This window comes from Somniosus microcephalus, chromosome 23 (genome assembly GCF_052327205.1).
Source record: "Somniosus microcephalus isolate GS21.2 chromosome 23, FLI_Smic_1.0, whole genome shotgun sequence".
Taxonomy (NCBI): Eukaryota; Metazoa; Chordata; class Chondrichthyes; order Squaliformes; family Somniosidae; genus Somniosus; species Somniosus microcephalus.
The window spans coordinates 19,092,550-19,106,546 of record NC_141009.1 but is presented as its reverse complement, the minus strand read 5'-3'; the positions used below and the strand labels follow the sequence as shown (position 1 = coordinate 19,106,546).

Sequence of the window (13,997 nt, the reverse complement as noted above, 5' to 3'; positions counted from 1 at the left end):
TCCTCTTCTTCCTCCTCTTTCTCCTCGTCGTTCCTTTTTTTTTTTCTCCCCCCCCCCCCCCCCCCCCCCATAAATGACTGGTATGCTCTGCTCTGCATTACGTGGTACAGTGGTTCTAAGCAGGATATTTACATGTTCGCTTCTGTTGTTTTAAATCAGTTGTGTTGATTAGTGTTTGCTGTGGTTGTTGCCACCCTTTCCTTTATTGAGGTCATGCTAGGAAATCTCTGGCCCCTGTTGTTTTCTATACAATAACTGGGTCAGGTTCATGGTCTGTTGTGCGTACAATTTTAGTTTTAGTTTCCCCAGTATCTCTGGGACTTGTGCCTGTTTTGAGTGGCTGGTTATTCACTGGTGCATTCCTGCTGCTGTATACCCTCAGTGTGCAGTGTTATGTCCCCAATTAATGGTGGCATTGGTCTGTGGCACCTGCCATGCCAGTGTGTAGTACCAACCACTACCTATTAATGGTTTAAAAGTATAAAGGCCAAATGGTTTGCGGTTGTACTTGTGCTATCGCCAAGGGATATGGGGATCGGACGAGAAGGTGGAGTTGAGATAGATGATCAGCCATGATCTTATTGAATGGCGGAGCAGGCTCGAAGGGCCGACTGGCCTACTCCTCCTATTTCTTATGTTGTGTATCTCGAGAGCACAACTATGGCTATTTTGCCCTTTCCCTGTTGGGTTCCAGTTGTTTTGGATTATCTACATGAATAATTAATTATTCTTCAGGTATCCGTCTACACTTATAATGAATGGCTCACCAAGTACTTTTATGTTCCATCCACTCCAATTTTCAGCAAAGCCCTGAAGATTGGTTAGTATTAGTGCAGTGATTCCACCTTTTCCTTTTAGTCATGTAGTTTTGTAAAATTTGGACATCATTGTCCTGTTTCTATTTTTGTCCCCCATATCTGACGGGGGAAAATTTAAAGATCAGCACCTCTTCGTACCTGTTGGGTTGCTGTCTTTGGCGATGCGGAGGCTCTGGTTGCTCCTAGTCAGGATGACATCTGAATAATTTTCTTGCAGGAGGTTCGAGGTGGATCAGACTTGCGGTGTAGTCTTCCACCGTGCGGTGATTTCTGACGGCAATTGTGAATGTTCAGTTTTCAGTAGCTGTTTTTCAAATGGAGATTTTTAAAAATAATTTAACTGAAAGAAGGGATTTTGCAAGTTTGGGCGCTTGTGGAGTTTTTATTCCAAATTTTGTGGTATGGTAACAGGAGTCAGCTGTTGGCAGACAGCCTATTGTATAGACTGGTGGTCTGGGTAGTGGGCCTGAATATGGGATTTTTTTTTTCTTTGATTTGCTACGATTGTTTTTGACTGGATTTTTTTTTTCACGAAGTTTATTTTGATACATTTCTGTTTCTAGATTTGGGGGGGGGGGGGTGGGGTGGTAAAAAAACAACTTTGCCTTTTTTAGTTGGCGATGACAGCACTCTGATATCTGGGCATGTGATCCAACGCACTAGAGTTGAAAGGAGTGTAGCTCTGTGGAATTTCTTTCTTTGCCACAGTGCGCCTGAGGACCCGCCTTTGTGTAAAGTACTTGCATCATCCTGAAAGGAATCCGAAAATGGTCTGCTTTCATTAGTGCGTCGGCAGTGTGCAGCAGTTAAAAGGAATAAATATTATAACCCCTCCCTCTGCGACTTGGCAAGTACAGCCACCACATGCTGCGGCACTGAGTCACACAGATTTTGGGGGGGGTGGGGAGTCCCCAGTGGCATCCCTGGTCTGTGCTGAGCGATCCTGATGGGCAGCAATATTGGGAGTTGCATTTGGTTGTGGCTACAAAGGGGAAATGCGAGGGATTTCCCAACCCCGATTTGTTTTATTTTATTTATTTTTTAAACCGTCCACAGTGACCCCTTGCTGGGAAGTGGGTGTGTGAGTACGTGTACGCATTGCACGGGGACGGGATTGGGCTTGGCTCCTGTGAATAGCCTGCCAGCACGTTCTGTCCAAGCAAAGATGAAGGGAGACGCACAAAGCCCCCCCCCCCCCCCCCCCCAAATCTCGTGTACACAGCAAGTGCAGAAGCCAATTCATCAATCAGTATTATACAGGACTTTAATGTGGGGGGGTGTGGGGAAGTTTCAGTAACAAAGGCCTACAGAAAGATATAAATAACAGAAAATGCTGGAAAAACTCAGCAGGCCAGGCAACATCCATGGAGAGAGTCAACGTTTCAGGTCGAAACCCTTCGTCAGAACTGAGAGAAAAGGCAGGAAATGAAACAAGGCAGTTTGGGGATGGGAAATGGGGGAGGGGGCGAAAGAAGACATTGAGATATTCAAGGTGAGACGAGAGATAGTAATAGGACAGGTAAAGAAACAGACTGGCTCTAGAAGTGTGAAATGTGCTGGCAGAGTGAAAGACAGCTGCCATATCGAGTTCAACAACTTCAGATCATAACCTCGGCCCCTATTATTTTTATTTTTTATCCACACTTTCGGTTTGTGACTTTTCCTTGTTTTTCTCTCTCTCCCACACGGCAGCTGTCTCTCACTCTGCCAGCGCATTTCACACTTCATCTAGAGCCATTGTTTGTTTCTTTACCTGTCCTATTACCATCTCGTCTCACCTTGAATATCTCTTAATGTCTCTCCTTTCGTCCCCTCCCCCATTTCCCAGCCCCCAAACTGCCTTTTGTTTCATTTCCTGCCTTTTCTCTCCGTTCTGACGAAGGGTTTCGACCCGAAACGTTGACTCTATTTCTCTCTCCACGGATGTTGCCTGGCCGCCTGAGTTTTCCAGCATTTTCTGTTATTTTGGATTTCCAGCATCTGCAGTATTTTGCTATTGAGAAAGATATAAATGTCTTGTGTTTTCTCTTTTGTCTTCTGTCTAGCTAAAGTATACATTGAGACCGATCCCACCAAACGGGACACGAGGACGCCAATAGTGATCATCAAGCAGGGGTTCGAACCACCCTCGTTCACGGGCTGGTTCCTGGGATGGGATTATGATTACTGGAGTGTCGACCCCCTCCAGCGGGCCATGGCTGACCTTGAGGTGTCATAAATCGCTGGGAGCGTTTCCCACTGACTTCCGCGCTTTCGATCTCGCTTTTTAAGGAGCTTTGAAGATATAAATGTAAAAAAAAATAAAAAAAGTTTTGCCAGCGATGAGCACTGACTACCACTTCCTCTACACACTTTTTCTGCTGTGCAATGTTTAGGCTGTGCGTCGGCATATGCACGACGGTATCTTGTGCTTCCCAAAGCTTTCGATAATAAAGATTGGCATTTTTCGAGCAGAATCTGGTCTGGTTTCTGTAAGTTTAACTTGGTACCTAATTGGGATATGTGCATATTTCCTGGTGTAACGGTCACATAGCTGCTCTTGCTCTGTCAAGAGAAAGAAAGAGTTGCATTTATGTAGCGCCTTTCACGACCTCCAGACGCCCAAAAGCACTTTTACAGCCAATTTTTGAAGTGTAGCCACTGTTGTAATGTGGGGAAATGCAGCTGCCAACTTGCTGCACAGCAAGCTCCCGCAAACAGCAATATGATAATGACAAGATTAATGTGTTTTTTGTGAGCTGTTGTTTGAGGGATAAATACTTGGCCAGGACCCCGGGGATAACTTCCCCCGCCCCTGCTCTTCGAATAGTGCCGCGGGTTCTCTAAGTCTACTCGAGTGGGCAGATGGGATCTCGGTTTGACGTCTTTTCCCAAAGACGGGACCTCCGACAGTGCAGCACTGCACTGGGAGTGCCAGCCCAGATTTTGTGCTAGGGTCCCTGGAGTGGGACTTGAACCCACAACCTTCTGACTCGGAAGTGAGTGTGCTGCCCCACTGGCTGACTCCTTAGCCTAGAAATTCGGCCGCACCGCGCCCATTTTTTGGGCACTAAACAGCCTCCCAATATGGCGGTCAGGAAGCAAGCGCACATTTCTGCCCAAATGTGCGCCACCCGTCCTATTGGATAAGGTGGGTGCGCTGGTGTTCGAGTGCGTGTCGGGAATATTTAAAGTGGGGAAATAACTTATTTGAATGGGGGTCCTGAGCATCTCGCTGGGCCTGTTCACGAGTTTCGATTGCCTCGGCGCTTCACAAGCCCTGTGCCGCACTCTTTTTTCCCCTGCTCAACGTGGTGCTGTCTGGCAGGAAGGCCCCCATACTTGAATGTAGGAACAACCACATTAAAAAGAACACGGGCCATGTCTGTCTTACACACACCCTCACCGCCCTGCCCCACCCCACTCACCCAGGCCCAGCTACTGATTCCATGCCCCCTCCATCCCACCCAAGGTACTCCGTTGCTCCCCCATCTCCCCGCCCAGGCCTTCACTTGTCCGAGGGCTGCTGTGACACTAGTGGTGGCCCAACCCCGGTTCGCTCTTTGCCAGCAGGCTCCTCCTGCCACACCGGTTTGATGTTAGTGAAGCCCGAGGCCCAATATCAGGAGCGTCTCTTGACCTCTCCATTTGGGTGTAGGGGATCGTACCTTGTGGCTCCCTCACCCACCTGCCCAAATATTGATGCACTCTAATATCTAGGCCCTTGTACCTACTTCTGGACAAAAGCGCCGAGTGCTATAGTCGGAGGTCTAGATACAGGTTACCAAACTCCGGGCTTGGTTGCAGTATGTCCATTGTCCAGAGATGGGTGGGGGGGTACCAAAAGAAGGGAAGGGCAGCGTTAGCCAGCACGTCACAATGGAGCAATATTCGGCAAGCTAACAAAGCTACAGATCTCTTGTGTGATGTGCTGGAGCCTGTGAAATTCTTTTGCTGTTGAATCATGCGTTACATCTTTCCTCCATAGATTTCTTGTGTTGAGGGGGTCAGCCAGAAAGGTCAAAGAGCCACCACCTCGGTTACCCTGATGGTGCACTAGGTCAATCTTATGCAAGTCATTTCAGGCCAGGAAGAGCCTGAATATCCAGTCTGTGCCGAGTTGGCTAACGTGAGCCAAGATTGAGAGTTACAGTTGGCCTCCACATCACAAGACATGTGGTCAGGACAGGATGTACTTGGCTGTGATGTTCTCGATGTTAGAATCATAGAAATTTGCAGCATGAAAGGAGGCCATTTCGACCCATCGTGGCCGACAAAGTGCTATCCAGCCTAATCCCACTTTCCAACTCATGGTCCGTAGCCCTGTAGGTTAGTGCACATCCAAGCACTTTTTAAATGGATAAATATTGGCCAGGACAGCAGGGAGAACTCCCCTGCTCCTCTTCAAAATAGTGCCATGGGATCTTTTACATCCACCGGAGAGAGCAGACGGGTTTAATGTTGCATCTGACAGACGGCACCTCTGACAGCGCAGCACTCCCTCAGCACTGCACTGGGGAGTGTCGGCCTAGATTTTTGTGCTCAAGTCTCTGGAGTGGGACTTGAACCCACAACCTTCTGACCACCCACTGAGCCACAGCTGCCGTGGTGGCATTTGGACTCTTGTCTCCGGAGCATTAGTGCTCTGGATTACTAGTCCAGTAACATAACCACTATGCTACTGTACATGTTCCTACAGGCATTTAAAGAATAGGCACCTGTGGACCTGTATGTAATGTATTATCACATTGTTTGTCCCATGGTTTAGTATGAACATGCTCAGTTTGCTCTGGCCTAGTAAACCAGCACCTTGTCAAGCAGCTCATCCTGTGTCTCCTTCATTTGTTCTACCTGCATATTGCATTTTTGGTAACGAGAATGGGATCCCAAAGCCATTTTTAGGGAGCATGGAAGGACCGTGTTCAACCTTCGAGTGGAAAAGTTTACTGTGACTTTGTGACACCTAAACTGAATTTTTTTTGCGATGTTTTACCGTTCATGCTGATGCCGAGTCGTCCGTGCTTCGCCTTCGGGTGTATGAATACACAGCAATGGCAGCGTTGATTCTCACGGGAAGTGCGCTGAGTCATTGTTCAACAGGATCGGGACAATCGTGGCTGCGCCAATGGGATTCATCGGAAGCCTCGGCATGTATGACCGAGCTGGCGAACCGTTCAGTGCTTGCATTGAGCGGATAGCGATGTTTTTTTTTACGGCCAGTAACATTATTGAGACCGAAGGTGCAGATAAGAATGTTCAAGCTCAAAATAAAGTAATTCGTGAATGTAAAAAAGCAATTTTTCTAAAGGCGAGTGGGCCAGATGTCTACGGAATATTGACAAACCTACTTGTGCAAGGGAAAGTGAAGGAAGTGTCTTTTGAAGATAAACTCGAGGACTGCTTCAGCCCCAAAGCCATTAGAGATAGCAGAGAAGCTATAAGTTTGGTACCTGAAACCATCAGTGAGTACACTAGCTCTTAACCTATCTTTGCATTGTAACTTCAGCATATTTTTGGATCGTGCGTTGAGAGAAGTTTGTGTGTGGACTAGTGGATGAATGCACACGGTCCATTATTACTGAACACTCCTAACCTAATGTTAACATTGCATGCAAAACTACCCTATCTATGGAGATGGTGCCTAAGAATGCTAGGGAGCTCCGTCCAACTCAAGTGACTAGTGCAGCTGAGGTCTACAGTCACAAAGCCACTGCCGAACCTAAAGCTGAGAGACTGGGTCAAAAGCATATCTGAGAGCAGTTCAGTGAATTGTTATCGCTGCAATGGAATCACCCACCACAGTCCTGCCAATACCAAAATGCGAAGTGTTTTCACTGCCAGAAGCAAGGCCATATTTCAACAGCTTGCAGAGCTAGATCGAAAGCAGGAAGTAAGAACCATTCTAGTGGCAATGCAAAGCAGCGACAACAAAAGGGAGGAATTCACAATATTGACGTGAACCCACCTGATATTGAAGAACTAGACATCTACAGTATCTATGCCACTAGTGGCAACGCTTGCAGTCTTGAGACTTCCAATCAAAACTTTTGATCAATGACCAATATATTGATGTGTATTGACACAGCAGTGGACTGCTCGATCATGAGTAAGGACACACATGAGAGTAAGTTTAATCAAATACCACTTACAAAGAGTACCATAGAGTTAAAAACCTACTCCGGAGAAATCAGACACGTGGACAAATGGAATGTACAGTTCAGCACAACGGCCAGTCAGTAAAGCTGCCCATTATTGTAGCAAGCTAAAACAACAGGCCAACCCTCATGGGCAAAGACTGGTTGAGAAAGTTAAAACTAGACTGGAAAAACATCTTCAGTGTAGATGCTTCAAAGAAGCGATTCGACACAATGCTGAACAAGTATAAAAGCATATTCTCGGGCAGTTATGAGGGCATCACTGGGTATGACGTGTATATCTGTGGTAAACCACTGTTATACCTGTCTGTATGTGTATTCCACTAGGTACAGGCCTGGACATGCCTCGGCTGACTCCTCCCACTATTCCAGGTATATAAGTGACTACCTCCCAGTCCCTTATTATTCTGGACGGGTCGACCACTCGAGACTAGACCTTCATTCTTTAGTTAATAAAAGCCTGGTTGTTACTCGCTTAACCTCAGTCTTTTGAGTAATTGATGGCGCATCAATTTTATTAACTAAATTTTTTATAATGGAGAAGATCCTCACACCAGCATGCCTGGACCTGGACAGTCGGGAAGCGGACGCTTCCACCAAGTTTGCTCACTGGCTCATGTGCTTCGAGACATTCCTGACTGCCTCCACTGCGGTCGTAACGGATGCGAACAAACTGTCTGTCCTGATCTCCAAGGTGAACCACCGAGTGTACTCAGTCATCCGGGATGCGACCTCGTACACAGCCGCCCTCCAGCTCCTAGACCCAGTACACGTGCCCTGTGAACGAAGTTTACGCCAGGCACCTCCTGGGGAGTCGCAAGCAACAACCTGGGGAATCGACTGAGGAATACCTCCAAGCACTGTCCGTGCTTGGCCGGGCCTGTGGGTGTAAGGCGGTAACGTCCACTAAGTACACGGAGGAACTGATCCGGGATGCCTTCGTAGCGGGCCACAGGTCCAACTACACCCGACAGCGACTGCTGGAGCAGAGTGACCTCACCCTCGACAAAGCCTCCGAAATCGCACTAACGCTGGACGCAGCCTACCGGGGCATGGATGCCTACTCCTCTGCACCATGGACGCCGCGGGGAACGACAACCTGGGACACGGTAGGACAGCCCCATAGCACCGTGCCACCCCAGCCACAGCCCAACAACGGCTCAACCACCGCAGCAGTGTCCCAAAGCCAGACAGCAGTATCCCAAGGACAGAAATGCTACTTCTGTGGCCAGGCCAAACACCCCAGAGCGCGCTGCCCGGCGAAGAATGCGACCTGCTCGGGCTGCGGGAAAAAGGGACACTACGCTAGCGTCTGCAAGGCCAAAGCCACCCCGAACGCCAGCAGCGCCGCGTGTGGGCCGTGCGAGCCGGCATCTTGGGCCCCCAACAGCGCCGCGTGCGGGCCACCATCTTGGGCCTCCCCAGCCATGTGCGAACCACCGCAGCAGCAGCCATCTTGGACGACTCCAGTCACATGGGAATCATGGACGCCGCCATCTTGGACACCAGCCGGGACGCAGCAGGCTGCAAACCCCCCCCCCCCCCCCATCTGATACCCGCAGCGACACACCGACCCCTACGCTGGCCTCGGTCACGCTGGACCAAACGAGACCGCACCAACTAGCTCGGTCCAAAATGGACGTTAAGGTAAACGGCCATGCAATAAACTGCCTTTTTGACTCCGGGAGCACAGAGAGCTTCATCCACCCCGACACGGTGTGGCGTTGCTCTCTCCCAGTCCTGCCTGCGCACCAGCAGATTTCTATGGCCGCCGAGTCCCAGTCAGCGGACATTGGCGGCTACTGCGTGGTGACACTAGTAGTAGATGGGACTGTGTTCAATAATTTTAAACTCCTGGTCCTGCCCCAACTTTGCGCTGCCGTTCTACTGGGGTTGGATTTCCAGTGCCACCTCAAAAGCGTTACGATGGCGTACGGTGGCCCCCTCCCCCCACTCACAGTCCGCAGCCAGCAGCCTCCAAATTGCCCGCCGCGCACCAGATGCAACCTCTCCACACTGAGTCCCACCCCCCCCCCCCCCCCCCCCCCACTGTTTGCTAACCTCACCCCCGACTCTAAGCCCATCGCCACAAAGAGCAGGCGATACAGTGCCGGGGACAGGGTTTTCATCAAAACCGAAGTGGAGCGGCTCCTGAAGGAGGGGATTATTGAGGGCAGCTCCAGCCCCTGGCGAGCCCAGGTTGTGGTCGTTAAGACCGGCGAGAAACAACGCCTGGTCATCGACTACAGCCAAACAATAAACCGCTACACCCTGCTGGACGCCTACCCACTCCCCCGCATAGCTGACATGGTCAACCAGATCGCGCAGTACCGCGTCTTTTCGACCATTGACCTGAAATCAGCGTACCACCAGCTCCCCATCCGCCCCGAAGACCGCCAGTATACTGCTTTTGAGGCAAACGGCTACCTCTATCACTTCCTCAGGGTTCCTTTTGGCGTTACCAACGGGGTCTCCGTCTTCCAAAGGGAGATGGACTGGATGGTCGATCAAACGCGCTGCAGGCCACTTTCCCTTACCTAGACAATGTGACCATCTGCGGCCATGACTTGCAGGACCATGACGCAAAACTCGAGAAATTCCTCCGCACCGCCCAACTCCTGAACCTGACATATAACAAGAAGTGCATATTCCGCACAGACCGCCTCGCCATCCTTGGCTGTGTTGTGGAACACGGGGTCATCGGTCCCGACCCGGACCGGATGCGTCCCCTTATGGAACTCCCACTGCCCCACTGCCTAAAAGCTCTGAAGAGGTGCCTAGGGTTTTTTTCCTACTACGCCCAGTGGGTCCCCTACTATGCAGACAAAGCCCGTCCGCTGATCAAATCCACCTCTTTTCCCCTGATGGCAGAGGCCCGCTCGGCCTTCCACCGTATCAAGGAGGACATTGCCAAAGCCACCATGCACGCAGTGGACGAATCCATCCCCTTCCAGGTGGAAAGCGATGCGTCCGACTTCGCTCTGGCCGCCACCCTTAATCAGGCGGGGAGACCTGTGGCATTCTTCTCACGAACCCTCCAGGGCCCGGAGACCAGACACTCCGCGGTCGAGAAGGAGGCCCAGGCTATTGTGGAGGCTGTGCGTCATTGGAGGCACTACCTGGCCGGAAAACGATTTACCCTGCTCACTGACCAACGTTCAGTTGCTTTTATGTTCAACAACAAGCAGAGGGGCAAAATCAAAAATGACAAGATCTTGAGGTGGAGAATCGAACTTTCCACCTACAATTACGAGATCTTGTACCGGCCTGGGAAGCTCAATGAACCCCCAGATGCCCTATCGCGTGGCACCTGCGCCAGCGTGCAGATCGATAGGCTGAGGGCCCTCCACAATGACCTCTGCCACCCGGGGGTCACCAGGTTCTTCCACTTCATCAAGGCCCGCAACCTGCCTTACTCCATGGAGGAGGTCAGGACCATGACCAAGAACTGCCAAGTCTGCGCTGAGTGCAAACCGCACTTTTATAGACCAGACAGAGCCCACTTGATAAAAGCCACTCGCCCTTTCGAACGCCTGAGCGTCGATTTTAAAGGGCCTCTCCCCTCCTCCGACCGCAATGTGTACTTCCTCAACATCATTGACAAGTACTCCCATTTCCCGTTCGCTATCCCCTGCCCGGACATGACCAGTGCCACGGTTATTAAATGTCTGAACAGCCTCTTCACCCTGTTCGGTTTCCCCAGCTATATCCATAGCGACCGGGGCTCATCGTTTATGAGCGACGAACTCCGCCAGTACCTGCTCGCTAGGGGTATAGCCACAAGCAGGACCACCAGTTACAACCCCCGGGGGAACGGACAGGTGGAAAGAGAGAATGCAACAGTTTGGAAGGCCGCCCTACTAGCCTTAAAGTCCAGGGGCCTTCCGACCTCCCGCTGGCAGGAGGTGCTCCCCGATGCGCTCCACTCGATTCGGTCACTGCTCTGCACTGCCACCAATGCCACCCCTCACGAGAAAATGTTTGTCTTCCCAAGGAAGTCCACATCGGGGACAGCGTTACTGCCATGGCTGACGTCCCCAGGGCCGGTACTACTGAGAAGACACGTGAGGACCAATAAAACGGACCCCCTGGTCGAGAGGGTTGACCTCCTCCACGCCAACCCCCCAGTACGCTTACATTGCGTGGACGGGCGGGAGGACACAGTCTCCATACGAGACCTCGCACCCTCGGGGACCGCTGTAACCCACTACCCATTACCATTACCACCCCCCCCCCCCCAACGACCCGATATCCAACCCCAGCAGCCAGCTCGCCTTGGACCGTCACCCACGAGGACGACACTCCAGTGCCCCAGCCTACACGGGACGCGACGCCGGAAGCTCCACCACCTCTGCCGTCGCCACGTCGATCACAGCGGCAGACAAGACCTCCGGAGAGACTCCAATACACGAACTTTTAAATACACTTCACCCCGCCGGACTCATTTTTAAACAAGGGGTGAATGTGGTAAACCACTGTTATACCTGTCTGTATGTGTATGTGTATTCCACTAGGCACAGGTCTGGACATGCCTCGGCTGACTCCTCCCACTATTCCAGGTATATAAGTGACTACCTCCCAGTCCCTTAGTATTCTGGATGGGTCGACCACTCGAGACTAGACCTTCATTCTTTAGTTAATAAAAGCCTGGTTGTTACTCGCTTAACCTCAGTCTTTTGAGTAATTGATGGCGCATCAAGTCCAACACAAAGCCTGTCTATTGTAAGGCAAGGCCGGACCCCTATGCGTTGAAAAGTCAAGTGGAGGAAGAGCTAGAGAAACCGAGTACAGAGGGTTAGTAAAAACTGACACAAGCGAATGGGCTACCCAGATTGTGGTAGAGCCCAAAGCAGACAAAACTGTACACTTGTGCGCTGACTACAAAGTTGCTATCAACCAAGCAGTTGACGATGAACAGTACCCGTTACCTACATCGCAAGATTTGTATGCAGCACTCTCTGGGTCAAAGGTTTTCTCCAAGCTTGACCTGTCGCATGCTTACGCTCAGCTGAATGTTGACAAAGAGAGTCAACAATATCTCACTATCAACACACACAAGGGACTGTACTCCTACACCAAGCTGCCATATGGTATAAAGTCCTCTCCTAAAATCTTCCAGGCTACGATGGATAAGATTTTGCAAGGAGTTCCAAATTGCTTATGCAATCAAGATGATGTGTTGATCGCAACAAGCAGCAAGGAAGAAAATCTAGAAGTGTTAGATTTAGTGCTTCAACGGTTGAATTCCCACAATGTCAAATTGAAAAGGAGCAAATGTGCCCGAGGTTGTGTACCTTGGTCTGAAAGTTGATGCAAATAGCTTGCAACCAGTTAAGAAAAAGGATGATGCTGTCAACAATGCTCCAGAGCCACAGAACGTATCTAAGTTAAGATCTTTCCTTGGAATGGTTCAGTACTATGCACGTTTCTTACCTGAGTTAGCGACCATGTTAGCTCCATTGCATGAGCTCCTCAAGAAGGATGTCCAGTTGAAGTGGACAAAAGCGCAACAGGAAGCTTACGATGCTTGTAAGAGAAGTCTCTCCAGCGATGCTCTACTTGTGCACTACGACAGAGCAGGAGCTTAAGTTAGTGTGTGAGGCTTCTAGCTATAGTGTGGGAGCTGTCATAGCCACGTAATGGATGACAGCCAAGAGAAACCAATCGCGTTCGCATTGCGAACCCTCACAAAGAACGAAATAAACGACGTGGAAATTAAAAAGGAAGCACTCGCCATAGTGTTTGGAATCAAGAAATTCCAACAGTTCCTGATTGGCAGAAACTTTACCCTGATAACCGATCACAAACCATTCCTAGCAATATTGGGGCCCAAATCTGCCACCCCTGCAATGGCCACATCAAGAATGCAACGTTGGGCAGTGTTGTTGTCACAATATGACTACACGATTGAATATCGTGCTTCAAAGCAAAACGCAATCGCAGATGCCTTGTCCAGGTTGCCACATGAAGACTCGTGTTGGGAGTGAAGGTGAGATTTTCACGCTAGGTGCAGTTGACAAAGACTTTCCCGTGAATGCAACTGAGATTGCAGATGAGACTCAAAAGGACTCCGTACTGAAGAGTGTATGAAAACACCTTGAATGGATGGATTGATCAGTGTCTGGACAGAGTTGAAACCATTCCATAACCATCGTACTGAATTATCTTGTGAGCAAGGTTGTATCAAGTGGGGAAACAGAGTGGTGGTACCTACTTCTTTGAGAGAGAGAATTCTGGTTGAACTTCATACTGAACATCCAGGGATCGTCAGTATGAAATAAATTGCAAGAAGTTTTGTTTACTGGCCTGGATTGGACAGTGATCTTGAATTACTTGTCAGCAAATGCAGCGTTTGCCAAAATTGCAGAAACAAACCACCCAAAACTCCACTACAACACTGGTCATGGCCAAGTAGACCTTTTCAGAGAGCGTACATGTAGACTTCTGTGAGAAAGCAAATGATTATTTCCTGGTACTTGTAGATAGTCACTCAAAGTGGATTGAAGTGAAACACATGGGTCCAAATACTACAACTGAACGTACCATAGCTATGAGGAGGTCTATCTTCGCATGTCATGGGTTACCTGAAGAGCTTGTTTCTGACTGGCCCTCGGTTCTGTTCTGCTCTATTCCAAGAGTTCATGAAATGGAACGGTATCAAACACACTCTCGTTCCACCAGATCATCCAGCTTCACACGCAGCAGCCGAAAGGTCAGTCAGAATAGTGAAAGAAACTCTCAAAAAGCAAGTGTTGCAGGGTTGTTCAGAACTCGGCATGAAACAGCATTTGGCAAATTTCTTGAAGTACAGAACTACTCCGCACACTACAACTGGACATACCCCAGCAGAACTCTTGATGAAGAGGAGATTGAGAACACGATTGAGTCTTGTTCAACCAAATTTGGCCTCGAGTTGAACAGACACAGTTGAGTCAGAAACTTTATTATGACAGCGATCAGAAAGAATGCAGTTTCAAACAAAACGAGTGTGTTCCTGTTCTCAGTCCCCCTGGAAAGTAAAGTTCACACAAGTGAGATGTAGTAA

General features: G+C 49.6%; 1 protein-coding gene and 1 long non-coding RNA gene across 3 annotated transcripts in view; one reads left to right on the top strand and one right to left on the bottom strand.

Moving 5' to 3' along the window:
• Positions 1 to 3,274, top strand: part of LOC147101712 (gelsolin-like) — a 67,652-nt gene extending 64,378 nt beyond the window's left edge. For both annotated transcript variants that reach the window (XM_085965546.1, XM_085965547.1), the window contains one exon: positions 2,864 to 3,274. In XM_085965546.1, the coding sequence (XP_085821672.1) occupies positions 2,864 to 3,036 (173 nt within the window). In that variant the 3' untranslated portion in view covers positions 3,037 to 3,274. The remainder of the gene's footprint in view (positions 1 to 2,863) is intronic.
• LOC147101711 (uncharacterized) overlaps positions 1 to 13,997 on the bottom strand; it is a 39,043-nt gene that overhangs the window by 17,273 nt on the left and 7,773 nt on the right. Inside the window, exon 2 of the long non-coding RNA XR_015073344.1 lies at positions 957 to 1,122. This is a non-coding gene — a long non-coding RNA (uncharacterized LOC147101711). The remainder of the gene's footprint in view (positions 1 to 956; positions 1,123 to 13,997) is intronic.